At 28.1% G+C, this 22,962-nt stretch overlaps 1 protein-coding gene across 2 annotated transcripts in view; it reads right to left on the bottom strand.

The window, feature by feature from the left end:
• The window catches only part of LOC106689279 (ankyrin-3), a 231,288-nt gene that overhangs the window by 54,551 nt on the left and 153,775 nt on the right, over nucleotides 1–22,962 (bottom strand). Inside the window, exons 11-22 of one of the 2 annotated variants that reach the window (XM_067048478.1) lie at nucleotides 12,480–12,629; nucleotides 12,250–12,390; nucleotides 12,013–12,168; nucleotides 11,216–11,314; nucleotides 10,941–11,138; nucleotides 10,055–10,229; nucleotides 6,195–6,281; nucleotides 3,789–3,914; nucleotides 2,661–2,772; nucleotides 2,514–2,531; nucleotides 2,131–2,355; nucleotides 74–234 (exon numbers count right to left, since the gene is read on the bottom strand). In XM_067048478.1, the coding sequence (XP_066904579.1) occupies nucleotides 74–234; nucleotides 2,131–2,355; nucleotides 2,514–2,531; nucleotides 2,661–2,772; nucleotides 3,789–3,914; nucleotides 6,195–6,281; nucleotides 10,055–10,229; nucleotides 10,941–11,138; nucleotides 11,216–11,314; nucleotides 12,013–12,168; nucleotides 12,250–12,390; nucleotides 12,480–12,629 (1,648 nt within the window). The remainder of the gene's footprint in view (nucleotides 1–73; nucleotides 235–2,130; nucleotides 2,356–2,513; nucleotides 2,532–2,660; nucleotides 2,773–3,788; nucleotides 3,915–6,194; nucleotides 6,282–10,054; nucleotides 10,230–10,940; nucleotides 11,139–11,215; nucleotides 11,315–12,012; nucleotides 12,169–12,249; nucleotides 12,391–12,479; nucleotides 12,630–22,962) is intronic. The other variant, XM_067048479.1, reaches the window with a different exon arrangement.

Here is a 22,962-nt window from a genome sequence, read left to right as displayed (position 1 = left end):
TATTATTAACTACTTTTATTTCTGCTAATTAATTATTAAAAGACTATGATTCATTGATTGTATTAACATTAACCTTCATTATCGAATGAATGCCTGACAATTTCTTGAATGGCTTCATCAGTAGCCTCAAATGTGTGCTCACGCCAAGTCTCTCCATTATCACTTCGTAGTATAACCATTTCTCTTTCCTTTCCACGCAGTGAACCAAAGTGTGGCACCTCAATCATCACTGGTCTAAAAAACATAATAACTTCGTTGAAAATGTTTGTAAATTAGATTAAAAAATATTTATATGTACAGCAATGCTTAAACAAACACACATAGAAAGAGTAAATTTACATATAATCATAATCGCCACATAAATTGGCTTACAAGATTGTAGAATTGACAGTTTTTGTGGGTCTGGAGCTTATAATGGAAGTATTGGTATCTGTTTTTAGCTGTCTGGAACATATAGGGTATTTAGGCTGTCTTATCCATGAGGTTACAACTGAGTGAGAAAAGTCCTCAGGAATATTGTAATATAAGCTGCATAAAGGACGTGAGATAATACTCAAAGGAAATTATGTAGGACGTGTGAATAATACATTATTATTGAGAATTTCCTTATTTCACAATATTGGTGAAATAACATTGAATTAATTAATAAAGGATTAGTTCATCTACACATGCTAATCCTTTTTTAATTATGCTATTGAATTAATTAATAAAGGAGAAGTCGAATCATTTATCTCATATACAACTACAATTTGACAAATTCTCCTACGCATTCCTACTATTTCTAAACGTATTCTTTGTTATTTTTGTACTTTCATTGTTATATCTTCTTTTTCATATCCTGGTGAAGATCTAAGCTCAGGCCAAAACCTCAGCACATTTTAAGAATAAATTTACACTGTACTGTGTACACTGTACTGTGTGATTTTAAAAATTAATTTGACAAGTGATTATTGCAGCAAGCTCACTCCTAACTTTCACCCTTTTAATGTGTTTATTTGGATTTTTTTTTAATTTTAATCTTGATAATTCAAGAATCAATAAAAAATATACTTTTATACAAAAGGTATATACTATAGTATGTAAACAAACCTTGATATAACGAATTAAAAATTTTCTCAGTGAAAAATAATTTACCCTTGTATAATAAATTTTTAAAATCGTAACTTATACATTACAAAAAGGACCTAAATGTAATGCATTGCCCACAGATACACTGCAGTAAAATAAATTGTCATTTTGAATAAATGAGTCTTGATGAGCTGTTCTCCTGTTTCTTTTTAGTCTATTTTGTAAACTGCTACAACCTAATAATATAAATTTTTTTCTGTTTTTAAGTGATAAATATAGGTGAAAGAGGAGAAGTTTTTTGGAAAAAAAGGATTTTTAAATTTAGGATATAAAAAAAAATTATATGTGACATAGGCAATTAGCCTGCAAATTGAGATTTAAAAAACAATGATATCAATATTGAAGGTCTCCTTGAGAATGGCCTGAGGGCCGAAATGTTGGAGAGTTATTAAAGAATAAAGGTTGAGAGTAAAAAGGATCAAAATTGTATAAATTGATAATAATATAAATTTTTTTAATGATTGAAATGCATTGTTCCTGTTAGCTTGTAGTTGAATCATTATTTGACTGTCGAATGGAAAATGTAAATTAAATGTTGAGCCAACAGAACATATTATTTATGTTTTTGTAAATATTTTCATTTTTAATTTTATTGGATAATAATGGCTAAGTGATTCACAGTATGTAATAAGTACTATTACTTGTATACTATTACCATTACTATTACATTACATACCATTACTTGCATAATTTTGAAAAATAAGACTGTACTTTATTTTAATTACAATGTGTGTAATTTTTGATACCACACATGAATTTCATACAATTTATTGTACCTCAATGATTGTATATAAATAAGTGTGTGAGTTATCGCTCATAAACAAGTTGAATAAATTTTCAATTTTCAATCCCTCAATATAACAAATTTTTAGCCATCCAAACCTCATTATAATTTTTTTTTTCAAAACCGTTTGAGATTAATTATACTGAAGGTACCAATGTATTTATTTTTCCATAAATGCTTTTTGATCATGGTACAATGTTGTTCAACATTTTCCTTACCCTAAAAATTTAGCTCCCACAGGTCCTAGTTCCAGAATCCTACTAGCTAAGGCTTCTCCTTCCATAAGTGGAGGTGGATGAGGTAGCTTGTCTCTCTTGAGGTATCGACAGGTAACTCTTAGAGGCATTGCTGCCCGTCGAGGTGGAACAATCACCCTTACTCCTGAATGCCTGCAACCTCTCATGGCACCTCCTCTTGCATCAACCAGAAAGCTCACCAAGAAACTAAAATTCCAAAAATCATGTATTATTTGTATTTTATAATTATTTATACTTAATATAAATCAATCAAACAGTTGGCTTTTTTATTATTATTGTCAATAGTAATTATTTCATGAGAACTACTATAAACTATAAAAGTAAACTAATTGTTAAAAACTTACTTCCTCCATTGAAGTTTTCTAATAGTCCAAAAATGAAAGCATTAAAAAAATAGGCGATATAACATTTTTTAACTTATAATGTTTCAAAAATATTTAAAAAAACTTAACTTTCTTAACATAATATTATAAAGTATTTAATTATCATACCCAACTTGCTGTGGATGTCTGCCGATATCGATATTATCTGCCATATGGAACTGTGTGTAAGTTTCCTTGACATGCTGTGGGCTGACAGTATCGTCAATTGCAGTTGGTGGCCCTTCAAAGAATTGTTTACAAAATATAGATTAATTATTTATGGTACTACTTTATATATGAATATTATATCTGAAACATATATATTTTTAGCAATTAATCAAGTTTTTAGAAAAAAAAAATGATATACCAGAATACTGTAGTTTGAAAGAATTAAATTGAAAGTTCTTTATTTTCAGTGTCAGGTACATTACTCAAGATTTTTAAAAAGTCTCACCTCTGTTTTCTATCTAATGAAGTTTAAGAAAAAAAAAGTTTTGTTTTCTAAAACAAATTAAAAATTATCATATAATAAAAAAATTAATGTTTTGAAATCAATTCTTCTCAAATTGAATTGTTTTTCTTGAAATTATCTCCAGCTTGAAATGATATTTAGAAGCTAAAAATGGTCTGAAATTTATAAATCCTTTCTGTAACTTTATTCAGTTAATTTGGTTGGTTATTCTCAGTTTGGTTTATTTAGTTATCCTCACTATTGTTATATATATGCATATATAAAAGTTTTTTGAAATTTATATACATATTTTTACTATCATATTTAAGACTATTATATTTTTGGATATATTTTGTTATTATTAAAATTAATTAATTTGGAAATGGCAGGGTAAGTAGTCAAAAGGTAGTAGCAGAATTAGTGTAAATAATAAAATGATAAATAATAAGATTTGATTTATCTATATTAAAAACTAAATGAATAAAAAAAAATTGTTAGTCTCAAAAAGAGAATTTGAAATATAACTAATTATATTTTATTCCAACGTCTTTTCAAAATGGCTTCTAACAAAACTTATTCTATAGAATAAGTACTAAAATTAATACTTAATAAAAATAAAACTTAAAAAGTATTGCATTAAATTAACAATAATTTTTGTTGTTTTCTGGCAAAAGTTATTACATATCTCTTTTTGACTGGCATATTATAATTTGAAAAATGAAGTATCAATATAATTTATGGAAAAAAGGAGAAGTTCATTTCTGTTTCTGCCTTAGAAATTTTCAATAGATGATGAGGAAAATTACCTATGTTGTCTCTGTTGTCCCTCTCATCCCGAGTCACATCGATTGGAAGTGAATCATCACCTAGACCTTTCATTTCATCAACAGTGAGGTAGTGATATGGCTGCTCACTCAGCATCGTATCCTCACCTAATGAAAACACGATTATTAATTATTAGTAAACTAACTTTATGATAAAATCAGCTTTGAGAAAAAAAAAATAAAAGATCAGAGCTGTTATCTGTATTCAAGGACTGGGTAGTCAATTATTTGTTATTTATAGTTCATGCTACTGTAGGACAAAATAAAAAAAAATAATAATAACCTTAAATGGACTTTTTCAGAATTGTAAGTGATTTTAACGGCTTCATTGTCACATAAATTGTTCTTTCATAAGTATGACAGCTTTTCTATGGGATTATCTATCTATTTTTAAAAAAGTTTTAAAGTAAAGTAGAAATTTACAATTTAATGTTTATATTTATTAAGACTGGTCACATATTTATTTATTAGAGCTATTAATTTATGGTAGTTTAAAATGGATGAGGAAAAATGAATGTGTATTTTTGTTAAAATGTTTAATTTGTCCAGAAATTATGGAAAACTGATTATATTTATTTAAGTCTACAATATGGATTAAAAAAAAAAAACATGATGAAATTTTGTTGCAAATTAAATTTACAGTTTCTATGTGTATCTTTTATTCTCTTTTTTCATGTAAATTATTTGGCGTATAATCCATGTGATATATGTTGTATTCTGAATTCTTTTTACATGGTGCAATATTCAGTGAACATGTGTGGTTTTGCATTAAAAAATGGTAAAAACAAATATTATATAAGAAATAAATTAGTAATTGTATATATCATTGTAATTATTGTTTTTATAATCAACAAAAAATTAATTGTACATTTATTTCTGAGCAGTATTTCTCCATGCTAAGAATATGAATTCTCAGATTTTTTATTGACATAAAATTAAGCAAAGCATCATTCATGCAACTTAAATAAGCTAATTATGTGGATATTATCTATATATTAAAAAAAAATGATATTGCGCTAAGAAGCATGATATATTCAAGCTACTCTTGTATTTTTTTTTTTTTTTTGTATGTTTCTCCAAAATACGATCCATTATTTTTTTTTTAATCACTTATATTCTCTAGTTTCACATTTCTAGTACTATTGTACTAAATGCAAATTAATGAAAAATCTACATTTATTAAATATTCAGCAATGGAAGAAAGATTGCTTGTCAGAGATTAGAAACAATAATAAGAGTAATAATCATGTAATACTAAAGATAATATTTTAGGTTTGAAGATTCATCTTTATTAATAACATTATTAATTAATTTGAGTTGTGAATATTTAATATAAAACTTTATTGGTGTAGAATAGTAACCACTAAAAATAATGAAGGATATCGTTGGCTTTGATTGTTGGCAGTGTCAATATATTTACCTTTTAGAGTCCTGTACTAAGATAATTGTTTCAAGATTTATAGGTTTACTAATTTTTTCTGGAAATCTTGCTTTTGATAAGCTTTAAATTAAGCCTTATAATGTGAATTAGGTTACCTCAAAAGTTACTAAAACTTATAGGTATTTTGGGTGGTCTTAATGGTTTAATTAATTTTTTACATTTAAAAAATTCAAGATTTACTATTTTATTGATAACTTAATTCTGAATTTTCTTTCCGAAGAAGTAGATTGTTTTTATTTATTATGATGCTGAGGTGAAAAAACTGCCATTTAGAATATCAGTATTCAATATTTTTACTACGTTTTGAGTTTCCCCATATTCATGTACTAATGTTCCTCATTTTGTTAAGTGCATCTATTTCTTTATGAAATATTGACATTTAGTCATATTAATTAAAATGAATAATATAATATGTTGTTTAAACAAATGTTACATTTAAATTTTAATTAATGTAACTAAATAACAATATTTCATCAAGAAATAGATAACTTAGCAAAATAAGGGAAAACCCAAAATGTAGTACAAAAAAAATAAAGAATAGTGATAGTATTCTAAATAGAAGTTTTTTTACCGCAACATCTCAATAAATGATTATTTAAATGTTTGAAGAAGTTGTTATATAGAGGGTCATATAAATATTTAGTTAGTAACTGCAGTAATAAGTAAAATCTTATAGGCAATATCTTTAAATAATTTCATGCGCTTAGTTTACTATTTTAAAAATAGCTTCAGTGACAAGGCAATCTTTCTTACCAATATTTAAAAATAAAATAACTGAATTTGTAAATATTTATACTAGTGAATGAAAACACACACTACAATGAAAGTTATGCTTATTACTACTTCTGAAACAATGCTTGTTGTTTTATTTAAACAATAAGAATTCCTCTGAAGATAAAATAGATGATAAAAGAAGTATTAAATATAACTATGATGAAAACACTTACGAGTAAAAATGGAGTCTCCCCTAAAGTATGGGAGGTAGACGTGGGGATGGGCTGGGTTAAAGCCGTACTCGAGACCAAGCACATCACCTGCCATCACACACAGCCCAATCACACTGTGCTGTCCGAGGATAGTTAATGTCTGTCTATTGTCTCATTGAGTTTCAGGTTTTATTATGTTATTTTTCTTCTTAGATATTTAAGCAATTGTTAGTCAGTTAGTAAATATGTCTATGGAAACAAATGATCTATTATTTATTTCTAGGTCAGGGTACTCTCCATTAAAGCCAAAGGAGTATAAGCAGGATAGATGCTCTAACTATAGTCCTAAAAGCAGTGGATCGATTGACAATGATTTATCTACCTTAAGCACTGAAGAGAGAAAAAGTATTCTAATGTGCATCAGCTCTTTGTGTTTATTATGATATAGCTATTTCTATAAAGCCTGGAATTATCTGTTATTACAAAAAATAATTTTTAGAAAATTCATTTGATTTGTAATGTTTATGTATACGTTTATATATTTTTTTTTTGGCACTGCTGCACACAAAGAGTATTCATCATGTTAAAAGTTTGTTTATTATGCAGACAAACAGAGTAAACTTATTTGGTGTTATTGTGATAGAATCAATGCCACTCAAACACACTATATCAATGCTACTGATGTTTGTATCTAATTCAAAAGAACCATAAAAAAAAAAAAAAAAGAGTTTTAACTAAAGCGATACTTGGAAGAACTTCTTTTACTTCGTAATTTTTATATTTTATTATGTTTGATAAAAAAAACAAAAAAAAACATATTGTTTCAACAAGTGATTTTTTAGTGAACTATTATATATTAAACAGAAATTAAAAGTGTTATTAAAACTTGGAAGATAAAACAATATCTTTTATTCACGAATAGAACTGCTTATTCTTAAAACAGAAATGAGAAAAGCTAAACCATTTCAATTCATTATTAAGTTCTATGAATTTGTATTTGGACACCAATAAAATTTTTGTGTAATAAATTCCCTTGGACCAGGGAAAGGTATTAGGAAGTATAAGAATAAACCAAATTACTTATTACGGAGGCAAATTCAGTATAAGATAAAATACTAGGCTTACACTACCTAATTTTATTTAATTCAATAGAATCAATGTTTTTTTTTTAAATTTAAAGAGAATTTTTGCATTCTGAATGTTCAGTTTAAAATAAAACAAATGAACTAATTAAAATAGCTGTATAGCTCAAGCTATAACAAGCTTAATTAAATTAAATTAAATCTATACTGCTACAACCCATGAAGGGTCAGGGGTCCAGTACTTTGTAAGGAAGTACTATTACTAGACCAACGGTTGTGCAAGGAGGAGATTTGGTCAGAATCACGCTCGACTGCCAAATTTTTACCCAATTAAGGGTCCCAATTTGAGACTCACGACTACAGTGTAACAGAAAACAATTTTCTGCCAAGCCAGATTTGAACTTGGGTCCTTGGATTTAGTAGCCATACGTCTTACTCTGGGGCTACCTGGACTTCCTTATAACAAGCTTAAAATATGTTATTATAGCATAAGTAGTAACAAAGCAAAAACAGCTTCCCAGAGAATTACTAAGCAAATGAAAATTTTTAAAAATTAAGTTATTACAAATAAAAAAAAATTAATGTATAGATTATGTTCTACTTGCTCTGTCTACCTCACTTTTTAATAATTGTTTAATATAATTTGTTAGATGGACCAGTATGCAGTGAGCATTAGCAATTCAAAACAGTTGAGCAGCAATTTGAATTTTTTTTTAAATTTATTTTATATAAAAAAAAATTGGTAGTTAATCAATAAGCCCTTACACATTTCTCTAACAACATTAACCAATAAATGACTTTAGCTTAAATAAAAATATGAAGCTAATGACTTTTCTATTAAAACAAAAAATTGAACATCAGCTAAAAGAAAATGCATTATCAAGTTGCTAGGAGGTTATTATTATGGTTAACACAATTTAGTATGCTTTAATTCTCTCTATGATGCTGATTAATCATTGATAATATTTCTCTCCATTTTGACAAATTGTATAGTATATTTTGTTTATACGTAATATTTTTAAAATTAAAGTCATTAAGAAATAAAAAAAAAAATTATCTTAGTGATTTAAGGGATTGCTTAGCTTAATTGTCTTTGTAGGTTTCTAATATAATTAAAGAAACTGAAATAAATTAAATAGTGATAAAAAAAAGTGTATAGCATCAGCAGTATGCAGATTGCTTTTACTTGGATTGTTTAGAAAATGTTTACGAAACTAAAAATTAAAGAACTAAAAGCTAAATTAAAGTATGCATTTGATTAAATATATTAAAAAAAAATAGGCAGTTAAATCTATCTTAACTATACATAACTCGTAGTTTTTATTGTTTAATGAAATTTTTGCAAACAATTCTCCGAATAAATTTACAGTTTTTTTCTTCTCTCAGTTTCAAACGGTTTATTGTAACTTATCTTTTTTTTAATTTTTTATCAGTTTCTTCTGAACATATTTATTTGAAGATCAAACACATATACCATTTCATTTGATTTACTGAATGGCTATCTTTTGGAGAGCAGGAAATATTTAACTAATGTAGGCTGGTTTCTTGCTTTAGTCACTACCTCTTTGTTCTACAATTCTTTTTTCTTCATTTCAATTTTTATTTTTGTGCACTAATTGTTACTATAATTTCTGTTGGTTGACAACAAAAAGGTAGTTTTTGGCTTCCTTGATTGTTTCATTGATTACAATTGTTTCTGATCTTTACAATATCTAGATTATAACAAAAGATGTCTTCTAAGAGGATAGGATACATATCTGTTTAAATATCCTTATTCTAATTACTATAAGTTTTTACATGAAGCTCCTTGACTTCAATCTAGGTTCTCCTCGGCTACAAACAGAATCAGAAAGTTTCTTATCTTATGCTATTTAATAATAGAGTGTCAAATGCTGGCTTTTCATCAAAAGCTAAGACAGGCTAGGATAATAACAAAATGCCTGTGAAAAATTTAAGTAATTCTGAGATAGTAAAGCTCAAAACTGTGTTGAGTTGACATGGAATCACTTATTGTTAAATTATTTCACGGTACCGCGGTTGGGAACCACTGTTCTAAACTATAATCAAATACAGTTTTCTTTTGTTAACCGTGATTTGAGGACGAGATTTCTCATTCTAAACTAACACCTAATAACAACTTAAAACGATTTTTAAAGAGATTTTTTGTTTTTTAAAATTATTAATAACTTTTTTTTTATATTCAAGCAAAATCCAGTTGTTCCATATTCCATGTTCGAGCCAGTTTATGGTAATGGATGTTTAATTGAACTATGAACTGAACCCTACACTATTCATGCAATAATTCAAGAATTAGCAATCGAGGCTATTTAAAACTACTGTTTCCACCCTAAATATTGTCGATCAAATGCAGAAAAAAATAATATTAATTAGTCCTGTCTCAGTTACAGTCTACCCTCAGTGCAATAAGTGGTTAATATAAGAAAAAAGAAAGCAGAGCAAGCATTGGTGATTGGTAAAGAAAATAAAAGTATGGGATTCAGAATGCTTTCAGACTGTTCCTGTACAACACTCATTTCATGTATGAAATTTACCTAAAACCAATCATCAAGCTCTACTTTGACATGCGTTCACATTTATAAATATTTATTCAAATTAGTTAAAAATTAATCAACAATAATTTTGGATTATTTTTACAAATACAATTTCTTTTAGTTAATTTACAATCCTATTGAAAGATATTAATGTCACTGACCATGCTGCAAAATAAGTTTTAGTAAGAAATGAAGTGAAGACTAACAATGTGGATATAGTTACAATTTATTGTTTTAAATATATTACCTCCTTCATCCTCAGAGTCAGACATGAATGTTTCTTGCATTGTTTCTGGAGAAACAACTTTATATTTTTCTTCAGAAGGAGTAGGAGAGATGGGACTGTCTGTGACTGCTTTTAATGTCTCAACAACACTGATGTAACCAAGCTTTTGAGCAATCGACAATCCAGTCTGCCCTTGCTGTAAATACAATAAAACAGAAATTTTATTAAAGATTAAAGTTTAGAATATTAGTTTACCTCATTGATTTTTAGTCAAGGAACTGGCTAACATAACAAACATTACTTGTTGGGAACAACCTCTATGATTTTGTTTGATTGATCTTTTCTAACTCTTATAAAATAAACAGAGACTAAAAATTTTTGGTAAATGCATGATTAGTTTTCATAATATTTTTGAGCTCTTGTATTAATATATTTTCTAATTAGTGGATTTTAAAATAATAGAACCTATTCTTATTTTGCATTTTTCTGGCTGTTTTTTTTTTTATTTTATGAAAATCCATTATCTTTTAATTTATTTATTTTAATTAAAATTATTTTTTTGCAATAAGTTATATTTGTTTAAATCAAATCATTGTTGCATCTGAGAGCAGAAAACTACTGTTGGTTATCATTAAAAATCTTTTTATATCATGATTTTGGAAATGAATGTTTTTAAATTTTATAGATTATATTTAGCTTTTGAACCACAGATAATTAATTATAATTGTTTTAATGGGTTTATATTATTATTATATAATTATTAATAATTTATGTTATTGAAAGTTTACATATGAAATTGATTGATTTCGATCGGAATAAAAATTTTTTTTCTATCTGATAAAAATAATCTAGAAGAAAATTAAAATAATGTTAAATGGAAGTTCCCACCACCGTAACCTCTACTTACATTTGTTTGGGCATTGGGATCAGCTCCAGCATCTAGAAGGGCTGCTACGATAGTGCTGTGACCTTGCTGAGCTGCTTGGTGAAGTGGAGTATAGTTAACTGTAGTGACAGCATTTGCAGAGGCATCATTCGCTAATAGAAGTTTTACCATTCCCATTTGGCCAAAATGACTAGCAACATGCAATGGAGTGTATCCAGCCTAGAAAATTGTTAAATGTTGAATTACATTTTTCAAGATAGAATGAACCATTAATTTTATATAAATTAGTTATTTACCTTTGTTGTAGTGTCCACTTGTGCATTGCTCTTTATTAATATAGTCGCAACATCCACTCTGTCTTCTTGGGCACAGAGATGAAGTGGACTTAAGCCATTCTGAAATAATATTTTTGTTTTAACTTTTAATAATATTTTTAGTTATAATGTTATATTTTTGAATATTTATTTTTATAACTTTACTACTAAGACTATTATTTTATTTTTAATTATTTCTAAATTTTTATTTATTTAACAACTTCATTTTTTTTAATGTGTGCATACTGGAAGTTTTAACAAAAATTTGATGAATCCATAAATTAAAACAAAATTTCCATAATTCCTTGAGTATTTGTGTTGAGTCTCTGGAAAAGAGGTATATGAGGTGAATGGGAAAGGATTATGGGAATTAAAAATATAGTGTGAGGAAGAAAACAAGAAGAATGGAAGAGAAGGAATAGCAAATTTATAAAGGAAAAAAATAAAGGATAGAAATTAATCTAGTATGTGTAAGTTATTACAAATAAAAAAAAATTAATAATTTATTATGGCGAAGTTATAACAGAAAAAAAAGTAAAAAATATATTACATATTTATTAATCACTTATGTTAGTATTTATATTTTATTATAACTTTGTTAATTTCTAATGTTAATATTTATATTTTATCCTAGTACTGATTAGTATGCTGTGTATTTCTAGCAACCCATTGTATTTAGGCAGCATTACTTGTTAATAAATAAAACATTTCTCCCTCTAAATTTGTTTTTATTTTATCTCTCATTAATGAGTATAAATTATATAAGATTAGATGCTCACTTTAGCTTTGTGATTAACTTCAGCTTGATGCTCAATGAGAAGACTTGACATTTCGGCATGTCCTTCTTGTGCTGAAAGATGGAGTGGTGTGAAGCCAGCCTTAGATTCAGCGTTTGCTTTAGCTCCATACTCAAGGAGTGTTGTAGCTATATCCATCTGAAAATGAACAATTTCATAATGTATATCATATCAATCCAGTAATAATCACTTTTTCTTAAAATAATATTTTGAAAATACCTGATTTTTTCTCGCTGCTATATGGAGAGGGGTATGGCCATTCTTGGCAGTTGCATGAGGGGAAGCTCCCTTTTCTAGAAGAAGTAGAGCAACATTTTGGTGGTCATAATGGCTGGCGACATGCAATGGTGTCACACCATTCTGTGAAGAGAGTGAAATTATTTTTCATCAATTTAGAAAATAATTGCTATAAGTTTTATTCATCTCATTTGAATTGACTTGATTTTTACCTTTCCTTGGGCATCAACTGGTGCCTCCCTTCTTAACAAAAGCTTGGCAACATTCATATTTCCATACTTAGCAGCAAGATGAAGGGGTGTAAATCCTTTTTTTGTTGTCGCTTCAAGTGAGGCTCCATTTTCAAGTAAGACTGAGGCCACCTGTGGAGAGATTAGGTGAAAAATTCATGAATTTCTACTTACATATAATTGATCAACACTATTTTTACAATCAATATTGATAAATTATTTATTAAATGTAATATTAATTGCAAAGAGTTATATACACATTTTTTGAATACAATTAAATACATTGAATGAGTCATCTCAAATATAAAATTACCAGTTGAAGGTCCCTATGAAGAAATATGTCTAAATGTGTTCCTGTCTTACAGTTAGTTCCAGTTGTTCTGTAAAGTATTGAGATCATATTACTGCTTTGCTTATATAGTGGCACATCTGATTAAATTTTTGTTTTCACATTTTGTCTTTGAATTTCTCCATAGATTATGCTGTAGTCTAGGAATACTTAGGGACAACCCTACCCTAGCATTGGGACAGTCATTAAGATGATTCCAAAAGAGAAAGTAACCTGAATCTATGGTACTTACTATCCTAGGAATACATCTAATTCATTATACAATCAAAACTTTTCTTGTCAAGAGTGCCGCTATTCAAACAAACCTGCAATATGAGAATTTTTCAATATTAATTTTAGTTTCTCAATCACACTGCTACTTGTTCATTCATGCTGCTACTCAGCAAGACTCTGGTAACTCAGTCTTTATAGTTTACTATTACTGCTAACTGCTAAACTTTGCAAGATACCAGGATCTGGTATCGTATTTTAAATTAAAACAAACATTTTTGAAATGAATATTAAAAGTTCAATTATGTTCAATATTTGACAATAATAAAACATTCAATTTATTCTACATATTTGAATAAGGTTTTGAAATTATGTAAATAAGCAATTAGAAATTATAATAGAAATAATTATTATACTGTTTTTGTTAGCATTTTTGAATGATTTGGTTGGAAGGTCAGTTAATAGGAACAGACAGAGAGTGTAAAGTCATTTTATTTTGGGCTACTGGGGGACCCAACAAGAGTTTATTAAAAAAAAAGCTACACAGTCAAAAAGATTTTTGAACAAATATATGCAAATAAAATTTAAATTTCAATCTGTAGAAAATAATATCAAGTACTTTTATCATACTCGAGACAGTGCAGACTGATTTATAAACATGAATGTTTTTTATAGCTTCAAAAAGAAAATAAATTGTTGTATACTGTGTCTAAGTTTAACAGAACATCAAATTTTGACTCAAATGCTTTAACTTTTGCAGAAACAAAATTAAGACGAATTTCCCGAATATTGTAAATAAAAAATTGTTTTAGCTCTATTAGCATTATTATTAACATTTTACTGAAGTAATTATTATCAAGTATATAAACTGTATATTATCAGGTAATTTTTCAAAACATTGTGTTGTATTTTATGTGAAATAAGATAGTTTAGTTAGTATAATGCTGTAGTAATTTCAATTTTAATAATATTCATTAATATTATTTAAAAAATATAGAATACAGGAAATACTGAGTGGGAGGAAGGTCTGCCATACTATATTGCCGTTGGGTGGACAGAGAACTTTTGGTGAATATGGAGTGGCATAAGTCCAATTGTGAATGTTTTGGGATGATCTATGTTTTGAATGCCAATATACATATAAAAAAAAATAACATGATAGTAGTAATGTAATTTTTTATCTAACTGTTATTTATAAAAAAAAATAGATATAAAATGTGTGCTTTTGATATCAAAGAAAGTTTTCTTTCATAAAACAAGCAATTATCTTATGTAATTCAGGCCATTTATACCAAATCCTATCCACTTTGTCTAATAAGTTTTTTTATTTAATTTTATTAGAAAATTTTATTATATAAATTCTGACCTAAGCAATCGTGAAAGATTGGAAAACTGAATCTATTATTTTTTATTTAGTGAACTACACCACTTTCATTCATTTCTAACAGAACCAAAAATCGCAACAAGTAACTAGGACATCTACTTACTTTGGCAATAGAAAAATTAATGGTTTGAACATGTCTTAGTTTTGTGAAATAAAAGATATTGAAATGTTTTTTTCCTCCTGTCCTTTAGACTTTAGACCAAGGCACTTAAGATAAACAATAATTCAATGTCTATCTAATATATTTTGACAAGTTTTATTATTTCTTTTCTTTTACAGTTATAGACCAATTGTATTATAACAGCACACAGTCGGGAGCTCTTGAAGACGTTCAAAAGTCATCAAATCGAACAATTTTGACAAACACCAGATAATTAATTATGGCCTTATTTATATTTATATAAAATTGTGTAAACAATAAATTATTGAACATGATATCAATAAAACTAATTCACAGAAACCTCTTGGGTAAACTCAAATAATTCACTATTTGAACACTTCTGAATGGCAATGGTTTACGGAAGTATGTAATATCATCCTGTCTAGATTACGTGTCAGATTCCTTGAGAATCCCCTTCAGGACTCTACTTGGTCAACAAGTATTTTTTTGAGGTGTTACTTAAACCTCCTTCCACCTTTTCTCCTTATACCAAGTTTTGAGGCCTGGTTCCCCTCCTGCTTGGCTTCCTCTAGTTCAGGAGACTGGTGTTCTCTGCTAGTGTAACCTCTTCTTAACAATAACTAGAAACTGGTTGGAGTATTGAGTATGGAGTAAGAAGAAGTATTGAGGCCATCTGAGAGACCCTTGATACAGTAGCATCAGTTTAAAATTATCTTGTCATATTTAATTTTATGAAATGAGATTTGTTCATTTTATTTTCCACATATTAATTTTGTGTATTTAAGAAAGTTATTTCATGTTAACCTTTATAAGCATTTGTCTATAAGAACTTCATAAGTATCCATCTTTAATACCTAAGAAGTATATGAAATGAACACACAACAATTCTAACATCCACAAAAATAAATGTCTTTGATTTATTCTATGGAAAAGTTTTGTTTTAAATATGTATCACAGTATACTGCCAGAACATGTATCATATAGTTTTTATTTAATAAAAAATTCCATAAAATAGAATGTTGAGAAGCAGCTGTAATGGGTAATAATGAAGTAAGGTCTGCTTCAGGGTAACAAGCCTTGGAAGTTACTTATAATGCTTTGTCTGTTAGTCAGTTCGTATTTAAACTGAGAAATGTTCATTAATAATTTTTTTTGTGTAGAAGTAAATCTTTAATGTGTGAATTCTTCAAAGTAATTATCTATATTTGAAATAATTTATTTTAATTTGTTAAATACAACAAATTAATTTTGTTTCAATGTTGTCAATCCCATCTATCTTTTAGATGTAGAAATGCTTATCTTGTGGATGACAGAACTTTTAAGTCGGTAATTGAAAAGTCTGGTCTTTCCCAGGACTAACTGCACAGAGACGTAGAGGCTATGATTTTTTCATTTCTTATCCAGTATTCCAGCCACTCACTTTTACTTTGCTGTATATCTCTACTACACTTTTAATACATTAGCAATGCTTAATAAATTAGAAGTGTATTAGTTTACAAATAACCAATCGTGAAATAAAATATTTGATAATTTGTAAAACATTAATTTTGCGAAGATGTAACAAATTGTTGAAAAAAGTATGAAATCACACAAGTCTATAACTTTTCGATTTAGGCTTATTTTATTGTATATATTTTATGAAATTTATTTTATTTTATTGATGAGCATATGTTATTTATTGATTTCTACTAGATAGTGTACCACTGGCTAAAATATAAAATAAAAAATACTCAATAATGCAAAGTTGATTTTTTAAAAACTTATCTTGTTTTTCCTAAAAAGTTTGGATTAGACAGGTTCTTTATTGAATTAGGAAATTTTTGAAATGCCTTAAATTTGTTAATATCTGAAATGAATATGTAGAATTTAATATATGAATGCATATAAATGATGTTTAAATGGGTCTCATAATTAATTTCTTGGGTGACAGTCTATTTACAACTTGAACACATTTAACTCCCAAAATGCCTAGTAAACAAGACACTGTCTTCTTTCTTTAGCCTTATCTAAATAGTTGGTTGGCACTGGATGGCTTTTTGACTGCTGCCAAATGAAAAGTAAGGATTTATATGTACTTTTCTCTGAAATTTGTTTTTTTTTACTTAAAAGCTAATTTAGTAATAATTAGTGTTTTTTAAAAATATTTTACCACATTTCCTACATTATAATAGCCTTTGATTCTAAATATTAACAATGGGCCAAACAATTATTTAATTAATAAAAAACTTTCTTAATGCGGTGAAATTATCAGTTAATTAATTCATCATACATTAATAATTATACTAATGAAAATGATAGGACTATATTATGCTATTGTGTGCATGAGTGAATCTTATTTGTGAATCACTATAGATTTTTCTCACTGATTAATAGGAAAATGGAAACCTTTTGATTTGTTTGTGTTCCAGTCAACGATAATTACAGATTAACAGTGGAAAGACTTAACCAATTAAGTTCTTTGATACTATGACCATTTATCAAAACAATATATTTATATTTTAATTTTATTATTATTTTTTTAAACTTTCAATGGAAGCCAAGATTGAAAGAAATGAAAACACCTAACCTTCAACGATTCCCAAGCTGAAATACATAAACTATCCACACCTGATTTTACAGAATCTCCTATTGAAGAAAAATGAAAGAAAATGGTTGCTGTTTAAAAGAGGAAGGGTTATAGCAAGGCAAATGGATACTAGGCCATGTTAACAAAAACATGGTAATGAAAAAGTTGTGAAGTTAGCAAAACTCATAGACCATACCAAACTAAACGACAGGACCTACAGTATACTCTTACTTTAAGGAGGCAAATGCCATAAACAAAATCCAAGCAGAGGATAAGCAGTGGGAAATGCTTTTGAATAAAGATGATCCAATCTTACCCAAGCTGAGTAACTAGTTCCTTTCCGCTTAGTGATAGGAAATGATCTTCTCCAAAATCACCTCCATTAGATAGACTTAATTGACTCAATGAGATTTCCTCTGTGCAACACTGGTGAAATGGGTCAGGACTATATCTTGTTATGTATATGGTTAAGAAGTATACAATAAGATAGAAATGAATTCAAAACAAAATTCAATTTATACTGTGCTAGGAGAAAGAAAGCATGGAAGCATAACAAGTTACTAGGGCTTAGGAAAAAAAAAAATTGTTGACTCTTAATATATCAGATTTGCGTATTCACCCTAGAAAGGTATCCTTGAGTAAAACCTACTCCTCTTGGAATCTAATCTCCTCCTCCTTCCCCATTCTAGAATCGGATTAGAGAGTGGCCTGCAACTTACTCAAATTTAAAAAAAAAAAAAAAGATACCTAGGCTAGAAGCTAAATTTTACTATATTGCATACAGGTTATGAACGAGATGAGATTCATGTAAATAGTCTTAATTTCTTTTCAGTTATTATTAAATCTGTTATTTTTGCGCATTCTATGCTCAACCATATTAACTTTTACTTGTTGATTTACGTATTTTCTACTAATATTAGTGGAACTGCGGTTAGTTCTACTACTAAGACATGTTAGTTTACAAAGAAAGAAGTTATGAATGAATCAATTAATTTATTTTATCAACATTCCAAACACTGAAATTTACATACAAAACATTCATTACATTCAGAAATATTTCAGAATAAAAAAAAACAACAATTTCAAGCAAATTTTAATTTGTCATAACAGTTTAAAATAGGCGGTAGGAAGCTTACCCGACCGTCAGTGATTTTTACTTTCATTTACCTATATATGGAATATATAGTAAGGGAAGTGTTGCGATCGTGAAAAATTTCGAGTTCCAGTTTCAATGGAAATAGACGCTGCAAGGTCTTCAGAGTTTCAGAGTCAAAATAACTAGGTCTCGCAAAGTGGTCTGTGTATGTGCGAGTGTGGTTAGCCTAACTTAAAAAGTACGAGTCGTATGAAACTAAAATTACATATTTAAGCTAACATATAACTACACAATTTTACATATTGTGTCTGGGATGTGATAGTAACTTTTTCGTTAAAATCAACAAATCAAATGTGGAACTTTACAGAATATTTTTTTTCATATTTTTTCCATTTTCTCAAAAATGGCTTCAAATATTTTTATTAAACTAGGTATATCAATATAAAATTAGGTGGTCTTTAATATGAGATACTCATTGAAATAGTTTGTCAGGCCTTAAACCCGCATTTAAAAAAAAATACCTTTAATTTTGTTTATAAGAAAAAATTACCTATCTCACATTCTTACTAGTCATTAAAAATAGATAAATATAAACTACGAAAGGATTTGATACTTAAGGAAATATGAGGAAAAATATATTTTTTTTTTAGATTTTAAAACACAGTTCCGGAAATAATGGTAGTACTATAGACGTATTGTAGGAAAGCCTATAAATTGTAGGAAAACCAAAAAAATTACATTTTTTTTTAACTTAAAAATTCGTAGAAGGCAATGGGGAATGACCAACAAGACCTTAATAGAATATCTATTCTAATATGATTTTGTACGGAGTTTTTCCGTTTAATCTTTTTACTGTTGTCATGTCGACATATTTATGAAATGATTACTTTTTTTGTTTCACTTAACTTATACTTAAACCTTTCAATCGACTGGCTGACTAATGCCGTAAAATTATCCCTAGTATTTTCAATATTGATTCAATAACAATTTATCACTGAATAAATGCTTTTTGCAAAACAAAAATGTTAAATATTATTTCTGTTAAAATCGAAGTTTGTTAATCTGCTAGACAGGCTCATCGCTCTGTACGGGGAAGTATTGTCACAGTGAATAATGTAAATTATCTGTTCTGAAACGAGCCAGGATTAATTTCAACTCAACGCAGGATGTTAAGTGGAAGTTGTGTAGTGCACCGCACCAAATATTTTAATTTTACATCCTAGATAACTCTAATTTAATTTAAAATTATCTTCTATCTTAAAATATTTCAAATCTTTTTTTTTTAGTAAATTGTCGTGTATTTTAAAAGTTTAATTAAAGTGTTGAAATAACCATGAAAGCAAATTTATCAAAACAGTAGAAGAAAACTACTAATTGTTGACCAACGTTCCGTCCCACTTTGTAGGCTTCGTCAGAGTCGAAAAAAATGTATTTATATTGAATTATACATAAAATGTGCTTTGCTTATTTTTAATTAAAACTAAGCTTTGACGAGCACCTAATTCAGTTTTTAGTCAAAAGTACAACTATGCTTGATACAATACAAAAATACATTAAGCTTTCACGAGCACTTAATTTACAATAAAAAATACAATGAATGATTATTTTTAGAATATGCATGGAAGAGAATTTATTATTACTTGTGTACAGAAAAGGACGATTTTGAAACTATTTCAAAAAGGAAAAATTGTATTAAACTTATTTTCGAGAAATTTAAATTACGTTATAAGTCGATTTATTCCTAAATCCGAAATAAGCATTTTGAAAACAATGATCTACCTATAGCTCAAACTGAGACATTCCTCACTAAACGCTATCTTATTTTTAGATATGAGCAAACAGTTCGATATGTCCTTTTATTAACAAGATGAGAATATTAAAATTATAATAAACTTTAGGTACGACGTTGATCACTAGAGCATTGAAATCCGGTGATTTTGATATTTGAAAAAATGTATAGACTTATAAGATTTTTATTTTGTTAAATGACACGAGAGGAATTGCCTGAAGGTCTCCGACCTCGTTGTACGACAGATATCGATTCGTATTAAATATTCAACAATCGTTTCTAGACTTAGGTTTTCTGTCAGTTTGGTTTACTCTCATCTAGCTTATGGAGTGAGGTGTCGGAAGTAAATAGATCCGGTGTGATGCGCGAATCACATTATCTTCACTTACCACCACACTTGAAATTGATCATTGTTATTTTCAAACTAGCAATTTATTTGAAATAGCACTGACATTTTAAGAAATAGTGCAGAATAAAGTAAACTCAAACTTTTTATTTTATATCGTTCGGTCTATTTTCTTTTTGTTATTGTCGCTCCCAATTTTTGTGTGGATTGGTGGAGCTGTGTTGAAATTATCGCAATCATTTTGATTAATCAAAAAATGTCTTAAGTCTCAGGGAAGAATTTTGAACAATAAATTTTTATTTTTCCGTTGCAATGAAATTTAGTATTTATGGGTATTTCTTGGTGCAAAAAACGATTATCAACTTTGTTAATGTCTAGAATAGAACAGTTTAACAATAAATTACAAATCCGAGTACATATTAAGGTTATAGAATGGGATCGTGGAAGGTCGGGTGCTTTCAGTTCCTAGTTATGTTAATTTCCATAGGCGGTCGAATAAAAACCATTTTCTCCTTTAGTTAATTACCAAATTCTTTCATAAATCATATTTATCTTTTTTTTGATAGATGATTCACCACTAATGAGAGATGATTTATATTTTCAAATTCACAAAATTAGTGGTATTCATGATGTTGTGTTAAATGTAAAATGTTTTACCAAATGTTAAATGTTATAAGTATAGTATTGTGAGTAGCCCTATTTAAAATCATGTTAAATGTTAAATGCATAAGAGCTCCTAGCCGATTTTCTGAGCAACTTGTTTTATAACCTTTCCTTCCAAAATTTTATGTCATTGTTTAATTTTATGTTTTGATTCATTATTTTTATTGTCATCCATTGCTATATTAGTTATAAAAACATACAAAACAATACTAACACAATCAAAACAAAGACTATGTGCGTAACGTCATTCTCCATTTAACAGACCTTGTAACAGACTCTCAACCACGTTATATGCTACATCGTTTTAACATGGCAAAGGAAGGAATTATTTCTCGATTTAACACGAGTTTTTCCATTTAACACGCTTTAACATGTTAAACTAAAGATCATGAATACCCCTATTAAATGTACTTTAAAGAGAGATTTTATTTAAATTTGGCATTTAAGCCCTGTCAGACAATTTCAATGAGGATAAGACCTAGCTAACATTAAGGGACATACGATAAAATTGTAAGAGCCGTTTTAGAAAAAATTGTAAAAAAAATGTATAAAATTTATTATGTAATTGGGCACTTCTGTAAAATCGATTTCAGCGAAAAAGTTGGCGTAATATCCCAGAGATATACAAGTCCTCAATATATAATTTCAGTTTCATGCTACTTTTTTTATTTCAGCTAGGTTATTTCATACACACACAGATACATATACACATCCAGATCATTTTGTTAGACTTGCTTATTTGAAGACTTTAAAACGTTCATTTTCAATGGATTTTCATTTGAATCCAAGATTATTCAGAATCCCAATACCCCCCTCTCTATATATTTTATTTATTTGTAAGAAAATGTAAAAATAGCCTAATTGTCCTTCCTTGCCTAGTTGGAGTAGATATAATTGATGGCCTCACGTGAAAACCTGGTAACTGACTTTATTTGCCGTTAATTATTTATTTATTTTTTCTACTTCAATACAACTTTCTGATAAATAAATGGCTTGAAAATCAGTGAAAAACATGAAAATAAATTCAATATAGATTTCTACTAATTTTCAAGCAAGCGTTTTGCGTTTTAAAAACACCTGATGCGGTGCTTGCAACATAAAACTTTCACTAATCACCGTAGTTTGAATTTAAATTAATCCTTGCGCTTTTCAAACCAATGTTTTATTAATTATTAATGATGGCAAGGCTTATTCTTACTATATCCTTATTTATACGTAAGTGAAATTAAAAACAAAAAATTGATTTTTACAAAAGTACTCAGGAAATAATCCTATAAATTATTTTATATTTTAATGTTTTAAATTTTTTGAGTATTGAAAATTTTTAGACTATTACAAGCGTGAGAGTTGAGAGTGTGTAGAAGTGCTCCCTATAAAAAGTTTATTATTGCACAATTCCAAGCAATAAAGATAGCTTCTAATCCTTAACTAAGCTGTCATGCGCCAAAACTAAAAATCTTTCTCAATCAATAGCCTTTTTAGAGGACGCTCTTCATATTATCTTGAAATTGTACGTGACTAAAACCAATATAAAGTAGACAATTCTATTATTCTTTTCTATACATTTCTTCAACAAATCCTCAAACCCCACTGAACGGTGGGATTACAGTGGTTGCTCTACATTCACGTAAATACCGGAGGGAATGTGAAATCAAAAAGAGGGGAGTTGACAACGCCTTCGGAGCTGAGGTTAATAGGAATTTAAACGGTCATTGTAATGTAAACTAACAAGGAGAATGCAAGGTCTTGGGGTCACGGATTTAGTTTAAATTTTGTAGGATGGTAGATTTAAATTCTCTGTTGATGAAGATATATGGTTATAGGGCCATTACTTTATATTTTTAGATATTTGCAATTGAAGATGCAATTCCCTCGTTAAATTCAGTTCTGAAGCAAACGAGTACACGTAATGGGTTTAGCGTAGTAGTAACCCGATCCGTT

Source organism: Halyomorpha halys, unplaced genomic scaffold (genome assembly GCF_000696795.3).
Source record: "Halyomorpha halys isolate HHAL.00 unplaced genomic scaffold, Hhal_1.1 Scaffold1317.1, whole genome shotgun sequence".
NCBI lineage: Eukaryota > Metazoa > Arthropoda > Insecta > Hemiptera > Pentatomidae > Halyomorpha > Halyomorpha halys.
The sequence above is the reverse complement of the archived record's forward strand: the minus strand, read 5'-3'. Positions and strand labels throughout refer to the sequence as shown.